Source organism: Nerophis ophidion, linkage group LG20, assembly GCF_033978795.1.
Source record: "Nerophis ophidion isolate RoL-2023_Sa linkage group LG20, RoL_Noph_v1.0, whole genome shotgun sequence".
In the NCBI taxonomy this organism is placed as follows: Eukaryota; Metazoa; Chordata; class Actinopteri; order Syngnathiformes; family Syngnathidae; genus Nerophis; species Nerophis ophidion.
The window spans coordinates 40,657,397-40,679,276 of NC_084630.1; the positions used below are offsets into that span (position 1 = coordinate 40,657,397).

Genomic DNA, 21,880 nt, shown 5'->3' on the forward strand with positions numbered 1-21,880 from the left:
GTGGGAGGAAGTCTGTGTACCCGGAGGGAACCCACGCAGTCACGGGGAGAACATGCATACTCCACAGAGAGGGATCCCAAGCCCGGGATTGAACCCAAGACTATTCGTATGTGTGTGTTTGTGTATATAAATTTAAATATATACATATATACATGTATATATACACACACATATATATACATACATATATACATATAAATATATATACTTGTAAGTATCTATATACACATATGTACCGGTATGTACTTATATATATATATATATATATATATATATATATATATATATATATATATATATATATATATATATATATATATATATATATATATATATATATATATATATATATGTGTGTATACATACAAATATACACATATACATACATACATACATACAGTGGGGCAAAAAAGTATTTAGTCAGCCAGCGATTGTGCAAGTTCTCCCACTTCAAATGATGACAGAGGTCTGTAATTTTCATCATAGGTACACTTCAACTGTGAGAGACAGAATGTGGAAAAAAAAATCCAGGAATTTACATTGTAGGAATTTTAAATAACTTATTTGTAAATTATGGTGGAAAATAAGATCTATTTTGGTTTCATCTGACCACGTGACATTCTCCCAATCCTCTGCTGTATCATCCATGTATCCATTTTGGTATAAACTCAACTGGTGGTGTTTGGAGGGAGAAGAATACTGAGTTGCATCCCAAGAACACCATACCTACTGTGAAGCATGGGGGTGGAAACATCATGCTTTGGGGCTGTTTTTCTGCTAAGGGGACAGGACGATTGATCCGTGTTAAGGAAAGAATGAATGGGGCCATGTATCGTGAGATTTGGAGACAAAACCTCCTTCCATCAGTGAGAGCTTTGAATGGTTGACCAAATTTTTTTTTTTTTTCATCATAATTTACAAATAAATTCTTTAAAACTCCAACAATGTGAATTCCTGGATTTTTTTTCACATTCTGTCTCTCACAGTTGAAGTGTACCTATGATTAAAATTACAGAACTCTGTCATCATTTGAAGTGGGAGAACTTGCACAATCGCTGGCTGACTAAATACTTTTTTGCCCCTCTGTACATGTATATAAACACACACACACACACACACATATATATATATATATATATATATATATATATATATATATATATATATATATATATATATATATATATATATATATATATATATATATATATATATATATATATATATATATATATATATATATACATACAATCTTAAATTTGACAGTGGCAATACAATTAAATATAGTACATACAAATAAATGCATTATGAATTTAAAACAAAAGAAAAACATGACATTCACATTCATTTAATTTACACCCCAAGTTGTTTGTTAAACTTTATCCATTTATATTCTATAAATTATCGGTGAAAGTCACATCAAGAATCGCAAAAACCTTTTAAAAAGGTGGCATGAATAGATACACAATAAAACACATACATTAGTAAAGTTCTTTTAAAGTTATCTAATATCTAAGTTAAATGTAACTTAGATATCGGGTTTGACTATGCTTTGAGTCACTAGAGAAAAGCGCTACATAAATACAATTCACTTCACTTCTAAATGTTTACTTCAATTTTGTCAGATAATTCTCACATGCATTTATTGGAAATTATTATATCACCCAAAACCACAATACATATATTTAATAACACGTTACTATTTTAAAAAAAATATTTGTATCATTATTTGGAAGTTTTGTGGCTGAGAAATGACGAGGCCTCCTAAAAAAATCCGGTTAGAAAATTCCATTTAATGTGAATTCCACACACTCACAAAACAAAAACAAAAACCACTTCAAACCAGCAGAAAAAAACCCAAAACATTTTGTCAGTGACTGCTGGAGACTTCATGATGTTCTAAAGCGACGGGTTTTCCCTCCAATCCGAGACGACGGTGTGGTCAGGTGACCTTAAACCTTTCTGATGTGAGTGGGGGCCATGCGGGGAGACCAGGAATGCTCTTTTAAATATAGAAGATGATATTTGGACACGAATATAGAAATCCCTTCATTGAAAAGTTCTTCTTCGACAAACTACAAAGACTAGTACACAAATATTTGGATCGTTAAGTGAAGAAGAAGAGGAAGAAGAAGGAGAAGAAGAAAATAGATTCTCACAGCTAAAAATAGATGTTCTTCTTTTTAAAGCACAGACACAAACGCCCCCCAAAAGATAGAAAACTTTCTTCTTTGTCTTCTAGAAAATAAGTCTCAAAAAACAAAACAAAAACTTCCTTTGTGTTTACATTCATCGGCGTGGACTCGGCAGCGCCGCCAAGAGGAAGTAGAGCGTCACTGCGCCACAGTCAGCTGGCTAGACGGGCGAGAAGGCGTCCCGGTTCTTGGCTCAGTACCCGGTCTGGTACTCGGCTCAGTACCCGGTCTGGTACTCGGCTCAGTACCTGGTCTGGTACTCGTGGTGCCACCTGTTGAAGTCGTTGTAGAACAGCACGATGCTTCCCGACGCCATGCCTGTGATGATGCACCTGTGTGGCCCCACACAAACTCTGTTAGGCCCTTTACTTACATAGTACTTATTACACTACTCTACTCCTTACACTACTGTAATAAGTATCAATCAATCAATCAATGTTTACTTATATAGTCCTAAATCACTAGTGTCTCAAAGGGCTGCACAAACCACAACACAAACCACTACGACATCCTCGGTAGACTGTAACAAGTAGAGTGTAATACAGTACTGTATATTCACCGTTACCCTAAGGCAGGGGTCGGGAACCTTTTTGGCCGAGAGAGCCATGAAAGCCAAATATTTCAAAATGTATTTCCGTAAGAGCCATATAATATTTTTTAAGACTGAATACAACTAAATGCGTGCGTTTTTAAGTAAGACCAACATTTTTAGTTTGTAAGTCTCTTGTTCTTTTTAACCCTTGTATTATATTGGAAAAATGACATTGATTATGTTGCGGGTCGTTTTGGCCCATACTGTGTAAATGCACTCAAAACAGTCAAGAAAACAGGTTAAACCAATAACAGTTTTATTTTAGGTTATATAAACATTTAGAAAAGTGACATACAATACATTTTTTATTCCAATTGTATTATATTAAGGGTCAATTTGACCCATTTCAGTTTTTGTGTTGATCAAAGTACTGGTTATCCTTTTTTCTTGCTGAAATCTGGTGACTTTTCCTCATCTAGGGTCATGAACTGGTGTGTAAATCTGGACACTTTTGTTGTGTAGTGGAATGTTTGTGCAGAGTTTGTATAAAAAGATGATGTTGGAGGCATTTTGACCGGGGCGCTTTAATGTAGGTAAATAGCTGTTCAGATCCAATTGTTTGTATGTTGATTGTCTCTGAGACCCAGAGCCAGGTGTGTGTAGAGAGGGAACTTTCTCACACTTGTCCTTGTCTCCTCAGATGTCATCCTTCTGGAGCTCATTTTTGGTGAGTTTGTCAAAGAGATGACATGAGAACAGTGACAAGGACAAGTTTGAGAAAGTTCCTACACTGTCAAACTCGTTTGCACTTGCACTTGCATGGCTTAATCTTTGAGACAAGCATATGCTACTGGCAGGATCACACCTGGCTCTGGGTCTCAGAGGCAATCAAAATACAAACAATTGTACATCAAAGTAAAAAGTACATCAAAGAGACTTGTTTATTTTGGCTACTTACACACTTTAATGTGTCTGGGTCAAAATGACCCGCAACATCATCTTTGTATACGAACTCTGCAAGACATTCCAGTACACAACAAAGTGTCCAGATTTTACACACCAGTTCATGACCCTATATGAGGAAAAGTCACCAAATTTCAGCAAGAAAATGAAAGGATAACCAGTACTTTGATAAACACAAAAACTGAAATGGGTCAAATTGACCCTCAACATAATAGAAGGGTTAATAACATTGTTATTCTAAAGTTAACCAATAATAAATATAATACTTCTTACCATTAATGCGACTTCTTGAACAGGTGCGATAGAAAACGGATGGTTGGTTTAAAATGCATGAGAATGTTTTATAATTTGAACTTTATTTTTAACACTGTGATTACCAGTGGAATTATTCATTACTTATCGTGTTAAGCAATGTCAGCTCTGATTTATCCGAGAGCCAGATGCAGTCATCAAAATAGCCACATCTGGCTCTAGAGCCATAGGTTCCCTACTCCTGCCCTAAGGGTCAGCATAATTGCGATGTGGCCCTTAATAAAAATGAGTTTGACAGCCATGCAGTACAGTTTCACAGTACAGTACTGTAATACTGCTCCAGAACATTATTGATTTTGAATATGACCCAAAATGGCTGCAAAATCAGAGACCAAAGATTCTTAAGGCACATGATTGTTTATTTTTAAGTGATCAGCCACTCTCAATATTCTATTTGTTTTGTACTGTCACAGTTATATGCAAGAACACTATTGATCTTGTGCCACTCCAAGATAGTGTGTAGGTGGTCTTTTTACCAGCATTATGATTGAATGTGACAGCAAGAACACTACTGATTTTAAAGGGAAATGGTTCAAATATTCTCAATCAAAGGTAAAAAAACAACAAAAAAACACATTATTTTTCAAGTGATCCACAAGTAAATTCCATTTGAAATATTTATAATTATTTCAATTGTATGTTTACTTAAATACATTTGTAATTATTTATATATTTTTTTTATTGTAATCATAAAATAATGCATCCATTAAATAAAATGTTCATATTAATATACTAATATTAAGTTAAAGGCCTACTGAAATGAGATGTTCTTATTTAAACGGGGATAGCAGCTCCATTCTATGTGTCATACTTGATCATTTCGCCATATTGCCATATTTTTGCTGGAAGGATTTAGTAGAGAGCATCCACGTTAAAGTTGGCAACTTTCGGTGCTAAGAGAAAAGCCTTGTCGCAGATGATGACGTCACATGTTTGATGGCTCCTCACATATTCACATTGTTTTTAATGGGAGCCTCCAACAAAAAGTGCTATTCGGACCGAGAAAACGACAATTTCCCCATTAATTTGAGCAAGGATGCAAGATTCGTGTTTGATGATATTGATAGCGACGGACTAGAAAAAAAAAAGATTAAAAAAAAAAAGCCGCGATTGCATTGGGACGGATTCCGATGTTTTTAGACACATTTACTAGGATAATTCTGGGAAATCCCTTTTCTTTCTATTGTGTTGCTAGTGTTTTAGTGAGTTAAATAGTACCTGATAGTCAGAGGTGTGTGTCTTGACGCCAATGTCTCAGGGAAGTCGACGGCAGTTTTATAGACGGCACAAGCTCAGCTTTTCTCCAGTAAGAACCGACTTTTTAACCACAATTTTCTCACCGAACCCTTCTGGTTGACATTTGGTAGGGATCCATGTTTGCTTGACTGCGCTCTGATCCATAGGAAAGTTTCACCTCCGGGAATTTTAAACAAGGAATCACCGTGTGTTTGTGTGGCTAAAGCTTCCCAACACCATCTTTCTACTTTGACTTCTCCAATATTAATTGAAGAAATTGCAAAAGATTCAGCAACACAGATGTCCAAAATACTGTGTAATTATGCGGTTAAAGCAGACGACTTTTAGCTGTGTGTGTGTGCAGCGTTCATATTTCCTTAAAACCCGTGACGTCTTGCGTACACGTCATCATTACACAACGTTTTCAAGACGAAACTCCCGGGAAATTTAAAATTGCAATTTAGTAAACTAAAGCGGCCGTATTGGCATGTGCTGCAATGTTAATATTTCATCATTGATGTATAAACTATCAGACTGCGTGGTCGGTAGTATTGGCTTTCAGTAGGCCTTTAGAACACATTTTAAATTAATACAACTATTAAAACTTGCATACAATTGTAATAATTTATATTAATATTTATTTTAATCATAAAGTAATGCATCCATAAAATTACAACGTTTATATCAACATACAACTTAAATAAAATGTTTCAATTTACATACAATTTTAATAATATATAAGTATATTACATTTTAAATATTCATGATTATTTAAATTGTATGTTTACTTCAATACAATTTTTATAATTTATATTATTATTTATTTTAATCATAAAATAATGCATACATAAAATTAAAATGTTCATATTAATATACTAATATTAATTTAAAATACATTTTTAAATACATACAAATATTACAACTTTTTTAAATACTAATTTAAAAAATGTTCAAATAATACAAATTACAACTTGAATACAATTGTAATAATTGATAGTAGTATTTATTGTAATCATACAATAATGTATTCATAACAATAACATGTTAATATCAATGTACTAATTAATATTAATTTAAAATACATTTTAAATTCATACAAATATTAAACTTAAATACAATTGTAATAATTTATCTTAATATTTATTGTAATCATAAAATAATGCATCCATAAAATTAACATGTTTAACTTAATATACTTATATTAACTTAAAATATATTTTAAATTAACACAAATATTAAAACTTAAATACAATTGTAATCATTTATATAATATTTATTGTAATCATAAAATAATGCATCCATAAAATAAAATGTTTGTACTAATATACTAAAATTAATTTAAAATATATTTTAAATTAAAACAAATATTACAATTGTAATAATTTATATTCATATTTATTGTAATCATAAAATAAGGCATCCATAAAATTAAAATGTTTATATTAACATACTAATATAAATTTAAAATACATTTTAGATAATGCAAATATTAAAACTTAAATACAATTGTAATCATTTATATAATATTTATTGTAATCATAAAATAATGCATCCATAAAATAAAATGTTTGTACTAATATACTAAAATTAATTTAAAATATATTTTAAATTAAAACAAATATTACAATTGTAATAATTTATATTCATATTTATTGTAATCATAAAATAAGGCATCCATAAAATTTAAATGTTTATATTAACATACTAATATAAATTTAAAATACATTTTAGATAATGCAAATATTAAAACTTAAATACAATTGTAATCATTTATATAATATTTATTGTAATCATAAAATAATGCATCCATAAAATAAAATGTTTGTACTAATATACTAAAATTAATTTAAAATATATTTTAAATCAAAACAAATATTACAATTGTAATAATTTATATTCATATTTATAGTAATCATAAAATAAGGCATCCATAAAATTAAAATGTTTATATTAACATACTAATATAAATTTAAAATACATTTTAGATAATGCAAATATTAAAACTTAAATACAATTGTAATAATTTATACTAATATTTATTGTAATCATAAAGTAATGCATCGATGAAATCAAAATGTTTATATCAATAAACTAATATTAATTTAAAAGACTTTTTACATTAAAACAAATATTTAAACTTAAATACAATTCTAATATATATTAATATTTATTGTAATCATAAAATAATGCATCTGTAAAATAAAATTAATTTAAAATACATTTTAAATTAATACGAATATTAAAACTTAAATCGAATTTTAATGATTGTTATTACTAATTACTGTAATCATAAAATAATGCATCCATAAAATTTAAATGTTTATATTAATATACTAATATTAATTTAAAATACATTTTAAATTAATACAAATACCACAACTTAAATACAATTGTAATAATTTATATTAATATTTATTGTAATCATAAAATAATGCATCGATGAAATCAAAATGTTTGTGATAATATACTAATATTAATTTAAAATACACTTAAAATAATACAAATATTAAAACTTAAATACAATTTTAAAAATGTATATTACTAATTATTGTAGTCATAAAATAATGCATCCATAAAATTAAAATGTTTATATCAATATACTAATATTAATTCAATATACTTTTTAAATGAATACAAATATTAAAACGTAAATACAATTGTAATAATTTATATTAATATTTATTGTAATCATAAAATAATGCATCCATAAAGTTAAAATGTATATACTAAGATTAATTTAAAATAATACAAATATAGGTCAAAGGTCATTCATGTGCGGCCCAGTCAGCATGTGTGCTCGCTTACCTTTGGTCATGTGACATGGCGATGGAGCGTATGCCGGCGTCGCAGGGGGGGTAGGTGAAGAGCTGCTTCAGGTCGTGCACCTGCAGCACCGAGATGACGCCGCCGTCGCCGCCCATCAGCAAGTACTGACCGTCACGACTCAGCAGCATGGCCTGCAAAACACGCTCTGGTCAGCAAGTACTGACCGTCACACTCTAGTCAGCAAGTACTGACCGTCACAATCTAGTCAGCAAGTACTGACCGTCACACTCTAGTCAGCAAGTACTGACCGTCACACTCTAGTCAGCAAGTACTGACCGTCACACTCTAGTCAGCAAGTACTGACCGTCACACTCTAGTCAGCAGGTACTGACCGTCACACTCTAGTCAGCAAGTACTGACCGTCACACTCTAGTCAGAAAGTACTGACCGTCACACTCTAGTCAGCAAGTACTGACCGTCACACTCTAGTCAGCAGGTACTGACCGTCACACTCTAGTCAGCAAGTACTGACCGTCACACTCTAGTCAGCAAGTACTGACCGTCACACTCTAGTCAGCAAGTACTGACCGTCACACTCTAGTCAGCAAGTACTGACCGTCACACTCTAGTCAGCAAGTACTGACCGTCACACTCTAGTCAGAAAGTACTGACCGTCACACTCTAGTCAGCAAGTACTGACCATCACACTCTAGTCAGCAAGTACTGACCGTCACACTCTAGTCAGCAAGTACTGACCATCACACTCTAGTCAGCAAGTACTGACCTTTGCGCTCTAGTCAGCAAGTACTGACCGTCACACTCTAGTCAGCAAGTACTGACCTTTGCGCTCTAGTCAGCAAGTACTGACCGTCACACTCTAGTCAGCAAGTACTGACCGTCACAATCTAGTCAGCAAGTACTGACCGTCACACTCTAGTCAGCAAGTACTGACCGTCACACTCTAGTCAGCAAGTACTGACCGTCACACTCTAGTCAGCAAGTACTGACCGTCACGACTCAGCAGCATGGCCTGCAAAACACGCTCTGGTCAGCAAGTACTGACCGTCACAATCTAGTCAGCAAGTACTGACCATCACACTCTAGTCAGCAAGTACTGACCATCACACTCTAGTCAGCAAGTACTGACCGTCACACTCTAGTCAGCAAGTACTGACCATCACACTCTAGTCAGCAAGTACTGACCATCACACTCTAGTCAGCAAGTACTGACCGTCACACTCTAGTCAGCAAGTACTGACCGTCACACTCTAGTCACCAAGTACTGACCGTCACACTCTAGTCAGCAAGTACTGACCGTCACAATCTAGTCAGCAAGTACTGACCGTCACACTCTAGTCAGCAAGTACTGACCGTCACACTCTAGTCAGCAGGTACTGACCGTCACACTCTAGTCAGCAAGTACTGACCGTCACACTCTAGTCAACAAGTACTGAACGTCACGACTCAGCAGCATGGCCTGCAAAACACGCTCTGGTCAGCAAGTACTGACCGTCACACTCTAGTCAGCAAGTACTGACCGTCACACTCTAGTCAGCAAGTACTGACCGTCACACTCTAGTCAGCAAGTACTGACCGTCACACTCTAGTCAGCAAGTACTGACCGTCACACTCTAGTCAGCAAGTACTGACCGTCACAATCTAGTCAGCAAGTACTGACCATCACACTCTAGTCAGCAAGTACTGACCGTCACACTCTAGTCAGCAAGTACTGACCGTCACACTCTAGTCAGCAGGTACTGACCGTCACACTCTAGTCAGCAAGTACTGACCGTCACACTCTAGTCAACAAGTACTGAACGTCACGACTCAGCAACATGGCCTGCAAAACATGCTCTGGTCAGCAAGTACTGACCGTCACACTCTAGTCAGCAAGTACTGACCGTCACACTCTAGTCAGCAAGTACTTACCGTCACACTCTAGTCAGCAAGTACTGACCGTCACACTCTAGTCAGCAAGTACTGACCGTCACACTCTAGTCAGCAAGTACTGACCGTCACACTCTAGTCAGCAAGTACTGACCGTCACACTCTAGTCAGCAAGTACTGACCGTCACACTCTAGTCAGCAAGTACTGACCATCACACTCTAGTCAGCAAGTACTGACCATCACACTCTAGTCAGCAAGTACTGACCGTCACACTCTAGTCAGCAAGTACTGACCATCACACTCTAGTCAGCAAGTACTGACCGTCACACTCTAGTCAGCAAGTACTGACCGTCACACTCTAGTCAGCAAGTACTGACCGTCACACTCTAGTCAGCAAGTACTGACCGTCACACTCTAGTCAGCAAGTACTGACCGTCACACTCTAGTCAGCAAGTACTGACCGTCACACTCTAGTCAGCAAGTACTGACCGTCACACTCTAGTCAGCAAGTACTGACCGTCACACTCTAGTCAGCAAGTACTGACCGTCACACTCTAGTCAGCAAGTACTGACCGTCACACTCTAGTCAGCAAGTACTGACCATCACACTCTAGTCAGCAAGTACTGACCATCACACTCTAGTCAGCAAGTACTGACCGTCACACTCTAGTCAGCAAGTACTGACCGTCACACTCTAGTCAGCAAGTACTGACCGTCACACTCTAGTCAGCAAGTACTGACCGTCACACTCTAGTCAGCAAGTACTGACCGTCACACTCTAGTCAGCAAGTACTGACCGTCACAATCTAGTCAGCAAGTACTGACCGTCACAATCTAGTCAGCAAGTACTGACCTTTGCGCTCTAGTCAGCAAGTACTGACCGTCACACTCTAGTCAGCAAGTACTGACCATCACACTCTAGTCAGCAAGTACTGACCCTCACACTCTAGTCAGCAAGTACTGACCGTCACACTCTAGTCAGCAGGTACTGACCGTCACACTCTAGTCAGCAAGTACTGACCATCACACTCTAGTCAGCAAGTACTGACCGTCACAATCTAGTCAGCAAGTACTGACCGTCACAATCTAGTCAGCAAGTACTGACCGTCACAATCTAGTCAGCAAGTACTGACCGTCACACTCTAGTCAGCAAGTACTGACCTTTGCGCTCTAGTCAGCAAGTACTGACCGTCACACTCTAGTCAGCAAGTACTGACCATCACACTCTAGTCAGCAAGTACTGACCGTCACACTCTAGTCAGCAAGTACTGACCGTCACACTCTAGTCAGCAAGTACTGACCGTCACACTCTAGTCAGCAAGTACTGACCGTCACACTCTAGTCAGCAAGTACTGACCATCACACTCTAGTCAGCAAGTACTGACCATCACACTCTAGTCAGCAAGTACTGACCGTCACAATCTAGTCAGCAAGTACTGACCGTCACACTCTAGTCAGCAAGTACTGACCATCACACTCTAGTCAGCAAGTACTGACCGTCACAATCTAGTCAGCAAGTACTGACCGTCACAATCTAGTCAGCAAGTACTGACCGTCACACTCTAGTCAGCAAGTACTGACCGTCACACTCTAGTCAGCAAGTACTGACCGTCACACTCTAGTCAGCAAGTACTGACCGTCACACTCTAGTCAGCAAGTACTGAACGTCACGACTCAGCAACATGGCCTGCAAAACATGCTCTGGTCAGCAAGTACTGACCGTCACACTCTAGTCAGCAAGTACTGACCTTTGCGCTCTAGTCAGCAAGTACTGACCGTCACACTCTAGTCAGCAAGTACTGACCATCACACTCTAGTCAGCAAGTACTGACCGTCACAATCTAGTCAGCAAGTACTGACCGTCACACTCTAGTCAGCAAGTACTGACCGTCACAATCTAGTCAGCAAGTACTGACCATCACACTCTAGTCAGCAAGTACTGACCGTCACAATCTAGTCAGCAAGTACTGACCGTCACACTCTAGTCAGCAAGTACTGACCGTCACACTCTAGTCAGCAAGTACTGACCGTCACGACTCAGCAGCATGGCCTGCAAAACACGCTCTGGTCAGCAAGTACTGACCGTCACACTCTAGTCAGCAAGTACTGACCGTCACACTCTAGTCACCAAGTACTGACCGTCACAACTCAGCAGCATAGCCTGCAAAACACGCTCTGGTCAGCAAGTACTGACCGTCACGACTCAGCAGCATGGCCTGCAAAACACGCTCTGGTCAGCAAGTACTGACCGTCACACTCTAGTCAGCAAGTACTGACCGTCACACTCTAGTCAGCAAGTACTGAACGTCACGACTCAGCAACATGGCCTGCAAAACATGCTCTGGTCAGCAAGTACTGACCGTCACACTCTAGTCAGCAAGTACTGACCTTTGCGCTCTAGTCAGCAAGTACTGACCGTCACACTCTAGTCAGCAAGTACTGACCATCACACTCTAGTCAGCAAGTACTGACCGTCACAATCTAGTCAGCAAGTACTGACCGTCACACTCTAGTCAGCAAGTACTGACCGTCACAATCTAGTCAGCAAGTACTGACCATCACACTCTAGTCAGCAAGTACTGACCGTCACACTCTAGTCAGCAAGTACTGACCTTTGCGCTCTAGTCAGCAAGTACTGACCGTCACACTCTAGTCAGCAAGTACTGACCATCACACTCTAGTCAGCAAGTACTGACCGTCACAATCTAGTCAGCAAGTACTGACCGTCACACTCTAGTCAGCAAGTACTGACCGTCACAATCTAGTCAGCAAGTACTGACCATCACACTCTAGTCAGCAAGTACTGACCGTCACAATCTAGTCAGCAAGTACTGACCGTCACACTCTAGTCAGCAAGTACTGACCGTCACACTCTAGTCAGCAAGTACTGACCGTCACGACTCAGCAGCATGGCCTGCAAAACACGCTCTGGTCAGCAAGTACTGACCGTCACACTCTAGTCAGCAAGTACTGACCGTCACACTCTAGTCACCAAGTACTGACCGTCACAACTCAGCAGCATAGCCTGCAAAACACGCTCTGGTCAGCAAGTACTGACCGTCACGACTCAGCAGCATGGCCTGCAAAACACGCTCTGGTCAGCAAGTACTGACCGTCACACTCTAGTCAGCAAGTACTGACCGTCACACTCTAGTCAGCAAGTACTGACCGTCACAATCTAGTCAGCAAGTACTGACCATCACACTCTAGTCAGCAAGTACTGACCGTCACACTCTAGTCAGCAAGTACTGACCGTCACGACTCAGCAGCATGGCCTGCAAAACACGCTCTGGTCAGCAAGTACTGACCGTCACACTCTAGTCAGCAAGTACTGACCGTCACAATCTAGTCAGCAAGTACTGACCATCACACTCTAGTCAGCAAGTACTGACCGTCACACTCTAGTCAGCAAGTACTGACCGTCACGACTCAGCAGCATGGCCTGCAAAACACGCTCTAGTCCGGCGCCGCCTTCTTGCTACAAAGATGTCCTCCCCGCTGCGAGGCCAGACGTTTGGACCTCACAAATCACTAAGCGCCATGACGAGGCGCTTTTACGTCCTGCAGGTGGCCCTGTCTCCCCCCCCACCACCCCACCCCCCCCCTCCCCCCGACATGTGTGTTGAATAAAAATGTGGTCCGGTGAGGAGGAATGAAACCTAAACCGTGGTTGGGATGACGGCAGACTAAATCAGCGCCGTGTTTTGTTTGCCTGTCATTTCCCAAATGAGAACTTCTGCTTCTCGTCGTACAAAAAAAAAAAAAAAACGCTGGCAGGCGAACTAATGTCGGCCTCAGATCAACATCCAACGTGGCGGCCGCTGGGGCGTGACGGAGTGCTTGTACTGAACGTCCATTACAGATGACTTCATGTTGGTCCTGTATGTACACGCTTCACACTTGTACTACACTTACTCAGAAATACTGCATGACTGTTAGAATAATTATGTGTAAGTTATCACACAACTCTTATGCTTAAGGGCCGTTGCTATAGTTATTATCAATGGTGCTGAAGTTGTACTTTTCTATCCGTGCAAAGGGACCACTTGCAATCCAAAGATTGCCAGTCGTCTCGTATCAGTGTTTGTGTCCAGACCCGGCCTGCTGACTGCCAAGGGCGAACATCGAGTACCGTGACGCAGACAAAGAAGAGACAGGGCAATATCACGAGTGTCAGCACATTTGCATTTCTGAATAATCATATATTGTAAATATAAATATATAAATAGAGCAGCACATAGGCTGTACCTTAGAGCGTAGATTGGATCTGTAACTAAGAGTACAGCCCAAAACGTCTCTCCTTATTGAGCCAAATTGAACTCTGTCTCTGCTTGATTCCTTGCTTCTTGTCTGTTTAATAGATGTCATCAGTGTTTGAACATGACAATGATATTAGACTTGGACTTCCTTTCATTGTCATTCAAATTTGAACTTTACGGTACCGATAAGAACGAAATGGCGTTGCATTAGCTGGTTGTAGGGCAGGATAAAAGAACAATAAGGTGCAGCAACCAAAAATGATTCCTGGGCGCGGCCACCCACTGCTGCTCACTGCTTCCCTCACCTCCCAGGGGGTGATAAAGGGTGATGAGTCAAATGCAGAGAAGAATTTCACCACACCTGGTGTGTGTGTGAGACAATCATTGGTACTTTAAGTTGAACTTTTTAGATATAAAAAAATAGATTAGTGTACAGTTAAATATATCGCATCCACATTTATGGATGTATGTTATATTGTCTTTATCGTCCAGCCAGTTAGTCCATTTTTGGGGAGAATTGGGGGGATGATTATGATGCAATGATATACTTGGTCTATTCTTATTCAACTTTGAATTGAATTAAACATAAATATGCTTTGTAGTATTATTCGTATTATATATTCGTAGTACAGGATTGCTTATTATTTGTTATTGGATAGTAGTCTGTTTATTTCAATTCTTATTTTTTTATCTTTATTACTTCTTGTGTAATTTATTTTTATCCCATATTTTTTTCCACTACCGCACCTTAAATTGGAGTCCTTAATCTTGTTTTATGCAAATTTAATGACAATAAAGTCCATTCTATTCTATAACTAATACTAGTAAGAGAGAATAAATACATTAAAAGGGAATAAGTAAGTATGTTTTGTGTACATATCTAGCTCGCAGGGCTTATGGCACTTAGCTGACTAATGCTAACTGCTATGTCTCTGGCACATAGTTGGCTAGATTGTTTGGTTAGTTAGTTGGTTTAATAGATATAGACAGATAGGAAATAGGACCGAATAAACAATTACGCACATAAAATATTTTTGTTGTAATGTAACCATTGGATACAACAGAAGCTAACTGTTAGCCCATCAGATTTATATTTCACTAACTAACCAACCAACCAAACGATCTAACCAACTATGTCCCAAAGAAAGCTAGGCTTATTGCACTTAGCTGACTAATGCTAACTGATTTGTCTCTGGCACACAGTTGGCTAGATTGTTTGGTTAGTTAGTTAGTTAGTTAGTTAGACAGATAGAAAATAGGACCGAATATACAATTATGCGCATAGATATATTTTTGTTTGTAATATAACCATTGAATAGAACAGAAGCTAACTGTTAGCCCTTCAGATTTACAAGATTTATATTTAACTAACTAACTAACTAACTAACTAACTAACTAACTAACTAACTAACTAACTAACTAACTAACTAACTAACCAACCAAACGGTCAAACCAACTATGGCCCAAAGAAAGAAATTAGCATTAGTAACCTAAGCATACAGCAATCAAAATGTAATATGTTAATCATAATTTGTTCTATATATTTTAAATTTTAAAACAAATCTTGAGAGCTAACAGTTAGAATTTTGCTTCTGTGCTAGCCAATTGTCTAAAAGTACTACACGTTTGTCTAAAAGTACTACAGTTTTGTCTGAAAGTGCTACACGTATGTCTGAAAGTACTACACGTTTGTCTAAAAGTACTACAGTTTTGTCTGAAAGTACTACACGTTTGTCTAAAAGTCCTACACGTTTGTCTACATACACGTTAGCCCTTCAGATTTACGAGATTTTTAATGACCTAACTAACTAACCGACCAAACGATCCAACCAACTACGTCCCAGAGAAAGCAATTAGCATTAGCAAGCTAAGTATACAGCAATAGGAATGTAATTTATTATTCATAATTTGTTTTATATATTTAAAATTTCAAAACAAATCTTGAGAGCTAACAGTTAGAAGTTAGCTTCTGTGCTAGCCAATTGTCCAAAAGTACTACACGTTTGTCAAATAGTACTAAAGTTTTGTCAAAAAGTACTACATTGTTTTGTCTAAAAGTACTACACTTTGGTCTAAAAGTACTACAGTTTTGTCTAAAACACTATACGTTTGTCTATGTTTGTATACGTACATGTTAGCCCTTCAGATTTACAAGATTTATATTTAACTAACTAACTAACTAACTAACTAACTAACTAACTAACTAACTAACTAACTAACCAACCAAACGGTCAAACCAACTATGGCCCAAAGAAAGAAATTAGCATTAGTAACCTAAGCATACAGCAATCAAAATGTAATATGTTAATCATAATTTGTTCTATATATTTTAAATTTTAAAACAAATCTTGAGAGCTAACAGTTAGAATTTTGCTTCTGTGCTAGCCAATTGTCTAAAAGTACTACACGTTTGTCTAAAAGTACTACAGTTTTGTCTGAAAGTGCTACACGTATGTCTAAAAGTACTACACGTTTGTCTAAAAGTACTACAGTTTTGTCTGAAAGTGCTACACGTATGTCTGAAAGTACTACACGTTTGTCTAAAAGTACTACAGTTTTGTCTGAAAGTACTACACGTTTGTCTAAAAGTCCTACACGTTTGTCTACATACACGTTAGCCCTTCAGATTTACGAGATTTTTAATGACCTAACTAACTAACCGACCAAACGATCCAACCAACTACGTCCCAGAGAAAGCAATTAGCATTAGCAAGCTAAGTATACAGCAATAGGAATGTAATTTATTATTCATAATTTGTTTTATATATTTAAAATTTCAAAACAAATCTTGAGAGCTAACAGTTAGAAGTTAGCTTCTGTGCTAGCCAATTGTCCAAAAGTACTACACGTTTGTCAAATAGTACTAAAGTTTTGTCAAAAAGTACTACATTGTTTTGTCTAAAAGTACTACACTTTGGTCTAAAAGTACTACAGTTTTGTCTAAAACACTATACGTTTGTCTATGTTTGTATACGTACATGTTAGCCCTTCAGATTTACAAGATTTATAATTACCTAACTAACTAACCAACCAAACGATCCAACCAACTATGTCCCAGAGAAAGCAATTAGCATTAGTAAGCTAAGTATACAGCAATAGGAATGAAACTTATTACCCATAATTTTTTTTATATATTTAAAATGTCAGAACAAATATTGAGAGCTAACAGTTAGAAGTTAACTTGTGTGCTAGTAAAATGTCTAAAAGTACTACCCATTTGTCTAAAAATACTACACCGTTTCGTCTAAAAGTACTACACATTTATCTAAAAGTACTACAGTTTTGTCTAAAAGTACTAAATGTTTGTCTACATTGGTATACGTACACGTTAGCCCTTCAGATTTATATGATTTATAAATACCTAACTAACTAACCAACCAAACGATCCAACCAACTATGTCCCAGAGAACGCAATTAGCATTAGTAAGCTAAGTATACAGCAATAGGAATGTAATTTATTATTCATAATTTGTTTTATATATTTAAAATTTCAAAACAAATCTTGAGAGCTAACAGTTAGAAGTTAGCTTCTGTGCTAGCCAATTGTCTAAAAGTACTACACGTTTGTCAAATAGTACTAAAGTTTTGTCAAAAAGTACTACATTGTTTTGTCTAAAAGAACTACACTTTGGTCTAAAAGTACTACAGTTTTGTCTAAAACACTATACGTTTGTCTATGTTTGTATACGTACATGTTAGCCCTTCAGATTTACAAGATTTATAATTACCTAACTAACTAACCAACCAAACGATCCAACCAACTATGTCCCAGAGAAAGCAATTAGCATTAGTAAGCTAAGTATACAGCAATAGGAATGAAACTTATTACCCCTAATTTTTTTTATATATTTAAAATGTCAGAACAAATATTGAGAGCTAACAGTTAGAAGTTAACTTGTGTGCTAGCAAAATGTCTAAAAGTACTACCCATTTGTCTAAAAATACTACACCGTTTCGTCTAAAAGTACTACACATTTATCTAAAAGTACTACAGTTTTGTCTAAAAGTACTACATGTTTGTCTACATTGGTATACGTACACGTTAGCCCTTCAGATTTATATGATTTATAAATACCTAACTAACTAACCAACCAAACGATCCAACCAACTATGTCCCAGAGAACGCAATTAGCATTAGTAAGCTAAGTATACAGCAATAGGAATGTAATTTATTATTCATAATTTGTTTTATATATTTAAAATTTCAAAACAAATCTTGAGAGCTAACAGTTAGAAGTTAGCTTCTGTGCTAGCCAATAGTCTAAATTTTAGACTACTTTTAGACTCTAAAAGTACTACACGTTTATCTAAAAGTACTACAGTTTTGTCTGAAAGTACTACGCTTTTGTCTACGTACACGTTAGCCCTTCAGATTTACTAGATTTTAAATTACCTAACTAACTAACCAACCAAACAATCCAACCAACTATGTCCCAGAGAAAGCAATTAGCATTATTAATCTATGTATACAGCATTCGGAATGTAATATGTTATTCGTAATTTGTTTTATATATTTTACATTTGAAAAAAAATCTTGATAGCTAACAGTTAGAAGTTAGCTTCTGTGCTAGCCAATAGCTACAGTAACTAGCTATGCTTATGGCCATACTTGCCAACCCTCCCGGATTTTCCGGGAGACTCCCGAAATTCGGCGCCTCTCCCGAAAACCTCCCGGGACAAATTTTTTCCCGAAATTCACGCGGAGTTGGAGGCCACGCCCCCCAACATTGAGTCAGACATGACTCAAGTTGTGACCCTCTTAAACAGGACAATACTGCCATCTACTGTACATGGAATAGAATGTAAATATATTCTACATTTGTTCTGAAGCCCACAGTAAAGAGACGTAACTTCATCGCGTCGCCTGGTTATTGACTCCAACCCAATATATTACACCGTCGACGAGCAAAATGAAGAAATACCCTTGCAAGTTCCAGAACAATTGGAAACAAGAATTTCAGTTTATCCAGGAGAGTTCGAAGGGGAAGGGGTATGTTGCCTGTAAATTTTGTAGAACAGACTTCTCCAGTGAACACGGCGGCCGAACGGATATGAGCGGTCAGCGTTCGCAGCGCAGCATCGTTCACAACCCAGTATTATGGCCCACCTCGCAAAATGGAGACGGTAAACCCGATGGTGTAGCTTATGCTGAGACAAAGATGGCTATGCTGATAGCTGGAAGCAACATCCCGTTCTCATTTGCGGATGTCTACAACAAATCCGTGAAGGATATGTTCCCGGATTCGGAGATCGCTCGCCAATACGCAAATGGCAGAACAAAGGTTACTCAAATAGCGAAAGGTAAGTGTTGTTGTTGTTTTTTTTAATAACCAGCAAATACAGTACAGTTAGTAGAACAACTGTGTTTTTATTACTCTGTATTTGATAGGAGCCTTTGGAAATTCAACTATTTCTTTTATTTATATATATAATAAAATAAATATATATAGCTAGAATTACGTATTTCATACATATATATATATATATATTTATATATATATATATATACATATATGTATGAAATACTCGAGTTGGTGAATTATACGCCACCCCTCTTAACCACGCCCCCCGCCCCAACCACGCCTCAGCCCCACCCCCGACCACAAATTAGGTAAATGGTAAATGGGTTGTACTTGTATAGCGCTTTTCTACCCCTTTTTAAGGAGCCCAAAGCGCTTTGACAGTATTTCCACATTCGCCCGTTCACACACACATTCACACACTGACAGCAGGAGCTGCCATGCAAGGCGCTCACCAGGCCCCATCAGGAGCCAGGGTGAAGTGTCTTGCCCAAGGACACAACGGACGTGACTAGGATGGTCGAAGGTGGGGATTGAACCAGTAACCCCCAGATTACTGGCACAGCCACTCAACCAACTTCGCCACGCCGTCCCCATTAGGGGAATTTTGTACACTACTGAATTGGGGTCTAATGGCCACTTATGTGGACACTTATACTGCCATCTGGTAATGTCAGAAGAGTATAACATACAATGGAATTTGGGAAAAAAAAGTGTAAAAATAAGAATTAGCACGTCACTAAACATGAAGTAGACGTTTGTGTACTTATGGACTAAGTACATCATATCAAAAAAAAAATGATACCTAGTTTTTATTCTAATTAGGGTCCAATAAGTCCAAATAGCGAAGAGAAATAAAAAAACATGTAAACAAACAGCTTGGGCCTTAAGATGTTAAACAAGTTTAGCCATTTTTCTTTCAATTTTAAAAGCACCTTTTAGCTCTTATTTCCAATATTGTGTACACTACTGAATTGAAGTCTAATGGCCACTTGTGTGGACACTTATACTGCCATCTGGTGGTGTCAGAAGAGTATAACATACAATGGAATTTGGGGAAAAAAAGTAAAAAATAAGAATTAGCATGTCACTAAACATGAAGTAGACATTTGTGTACTTACGGACTAAGTACATCATATCAAAAGATGATTCTTAGTTTTTATTCTAATAAGGGTCCAATAAACCCAAATAGCAAAAAGAAATAAAAAAACATGTAAACAAACAACTTGGGCCTTAAGAGGTTAAACACTTTTAGCCATTTTTCTTTCAATTTGAGAAGCACCTTTCAGCTCCTATTTCCAAAATTGTGTACACTACTGAATTGGGGTCTAATGGCCACTTATGTGGACACTTATACTCCCATCTGGTGGTGTCAGAAGAGTATAACATACAATGCGATTTGGGGAAAAAAAGTGAAAAATAAGAATTAGCATGTCAGTAAACATGAAGTACACATTTGTGTACTTATGGACTAAGTACATCATATCAAAAGATGATTCTTAGTTTTTATTCTAATTAGGGTCCAATGAACCTAAATAGCAAAGAGAAATAAAAAAAACATGTAAACAAACAACTTGGGCCTTAAGAAGTTAAACAATTTTTGCCATTTTTATGTCGATTTGAGAAGCGCCTTTTAGCTCTTATTTCCAAAATTGTGTACACTACTGAATTGGGGTCTAATGGCCCCTTATGTGGACACCTATACTGCCATCTGGTGGTGTCAGAAGGGTATAACATACAATGGAATTTGGGGGGAAAAAAGTTTAAAAATAAGAATTAGCATGTCACTAAACATGATGTGCTCGTTTGTGTACTTATGGACTAATACATCATATCAACAAATTAATCTTACTTTTTATTCTAATTAGGGTCCAGTAAGCCCAAATAGCAAAGAGAAATAAAAAACATGTAAACAAACAACTTGGGCCTTAAGAAGGTAAACAATTTTAGCCATTTTTCTTTCAATTTGAGAAGCGCCTTTTAGCTCTTATTTCCATAATTTTGTACACTACTGAATTGGGGCCTAATGGCCACTTATGTGGACACTTATACTGCCATCTGGTGGTGTCAGAATAGTATAACATACAATGGAATTTGGGAAAAAAAAGTGAAAAATAAGAATTAGCATGTCAGTAAACATGAAGTACACTTTTGTGTACTTATGGACTAAGTACATCATATCAAAAGATGGTTCTTAGTTTTTATTCTAATTAGGGTCCAATAAGTCCAAAATAGCAAAGAGAAATAAAAAAAAAACATGTAAACTAACAGCTTGGGCCTTAAGAGGTTAAACAATTTTAGCTATTTTTCTTTCAATTTTAAAAGCACCTTTTAGCTCTTATTTCCAAAATTGTGTACACTATTGAATTGGGGTCTAATGCCCACTTATGTGGACACTTATACTGCCATCTGGTGGTGTCAGAAGAGTA

The 21,880-nt window shown here is 37.0% G+C and overlaps 1 protein-coding gene across 1 annotated transcript in view; it reads right to left on the minus strand.

Annotated features, from left to right (window-relative positions):
• Nucleotides 1–1,773: 1,773 nt before the first annotated feature.
• The window catches only part of lrba (LPS-responsive vesicle trafficking, beach and anchor containing), a 971,728-nt gene continuing 951,621 nt past the window's right edge, over nucleotides 1,774–21,880 (minus strand). The window contains exons 56-57 of the mRNA XM_061881243.1: nucleotides 8,044–8,195; nucleotides 1,774–2,527 (exon numbers count right to left, since the gene is read on the minus strand). Coding sequence (XP_061737227.1) covers nucleotides 2,437–2,527; nucleotides 8,044–8,195 — 243 coding nt within the window. The 3' untranslated portion in view covers nucleotides 1,774–2,436. The remainder of the gene's footprint in view (nucleotides 2,528–8,043; nucleotides 8,196–21,880) is intronic.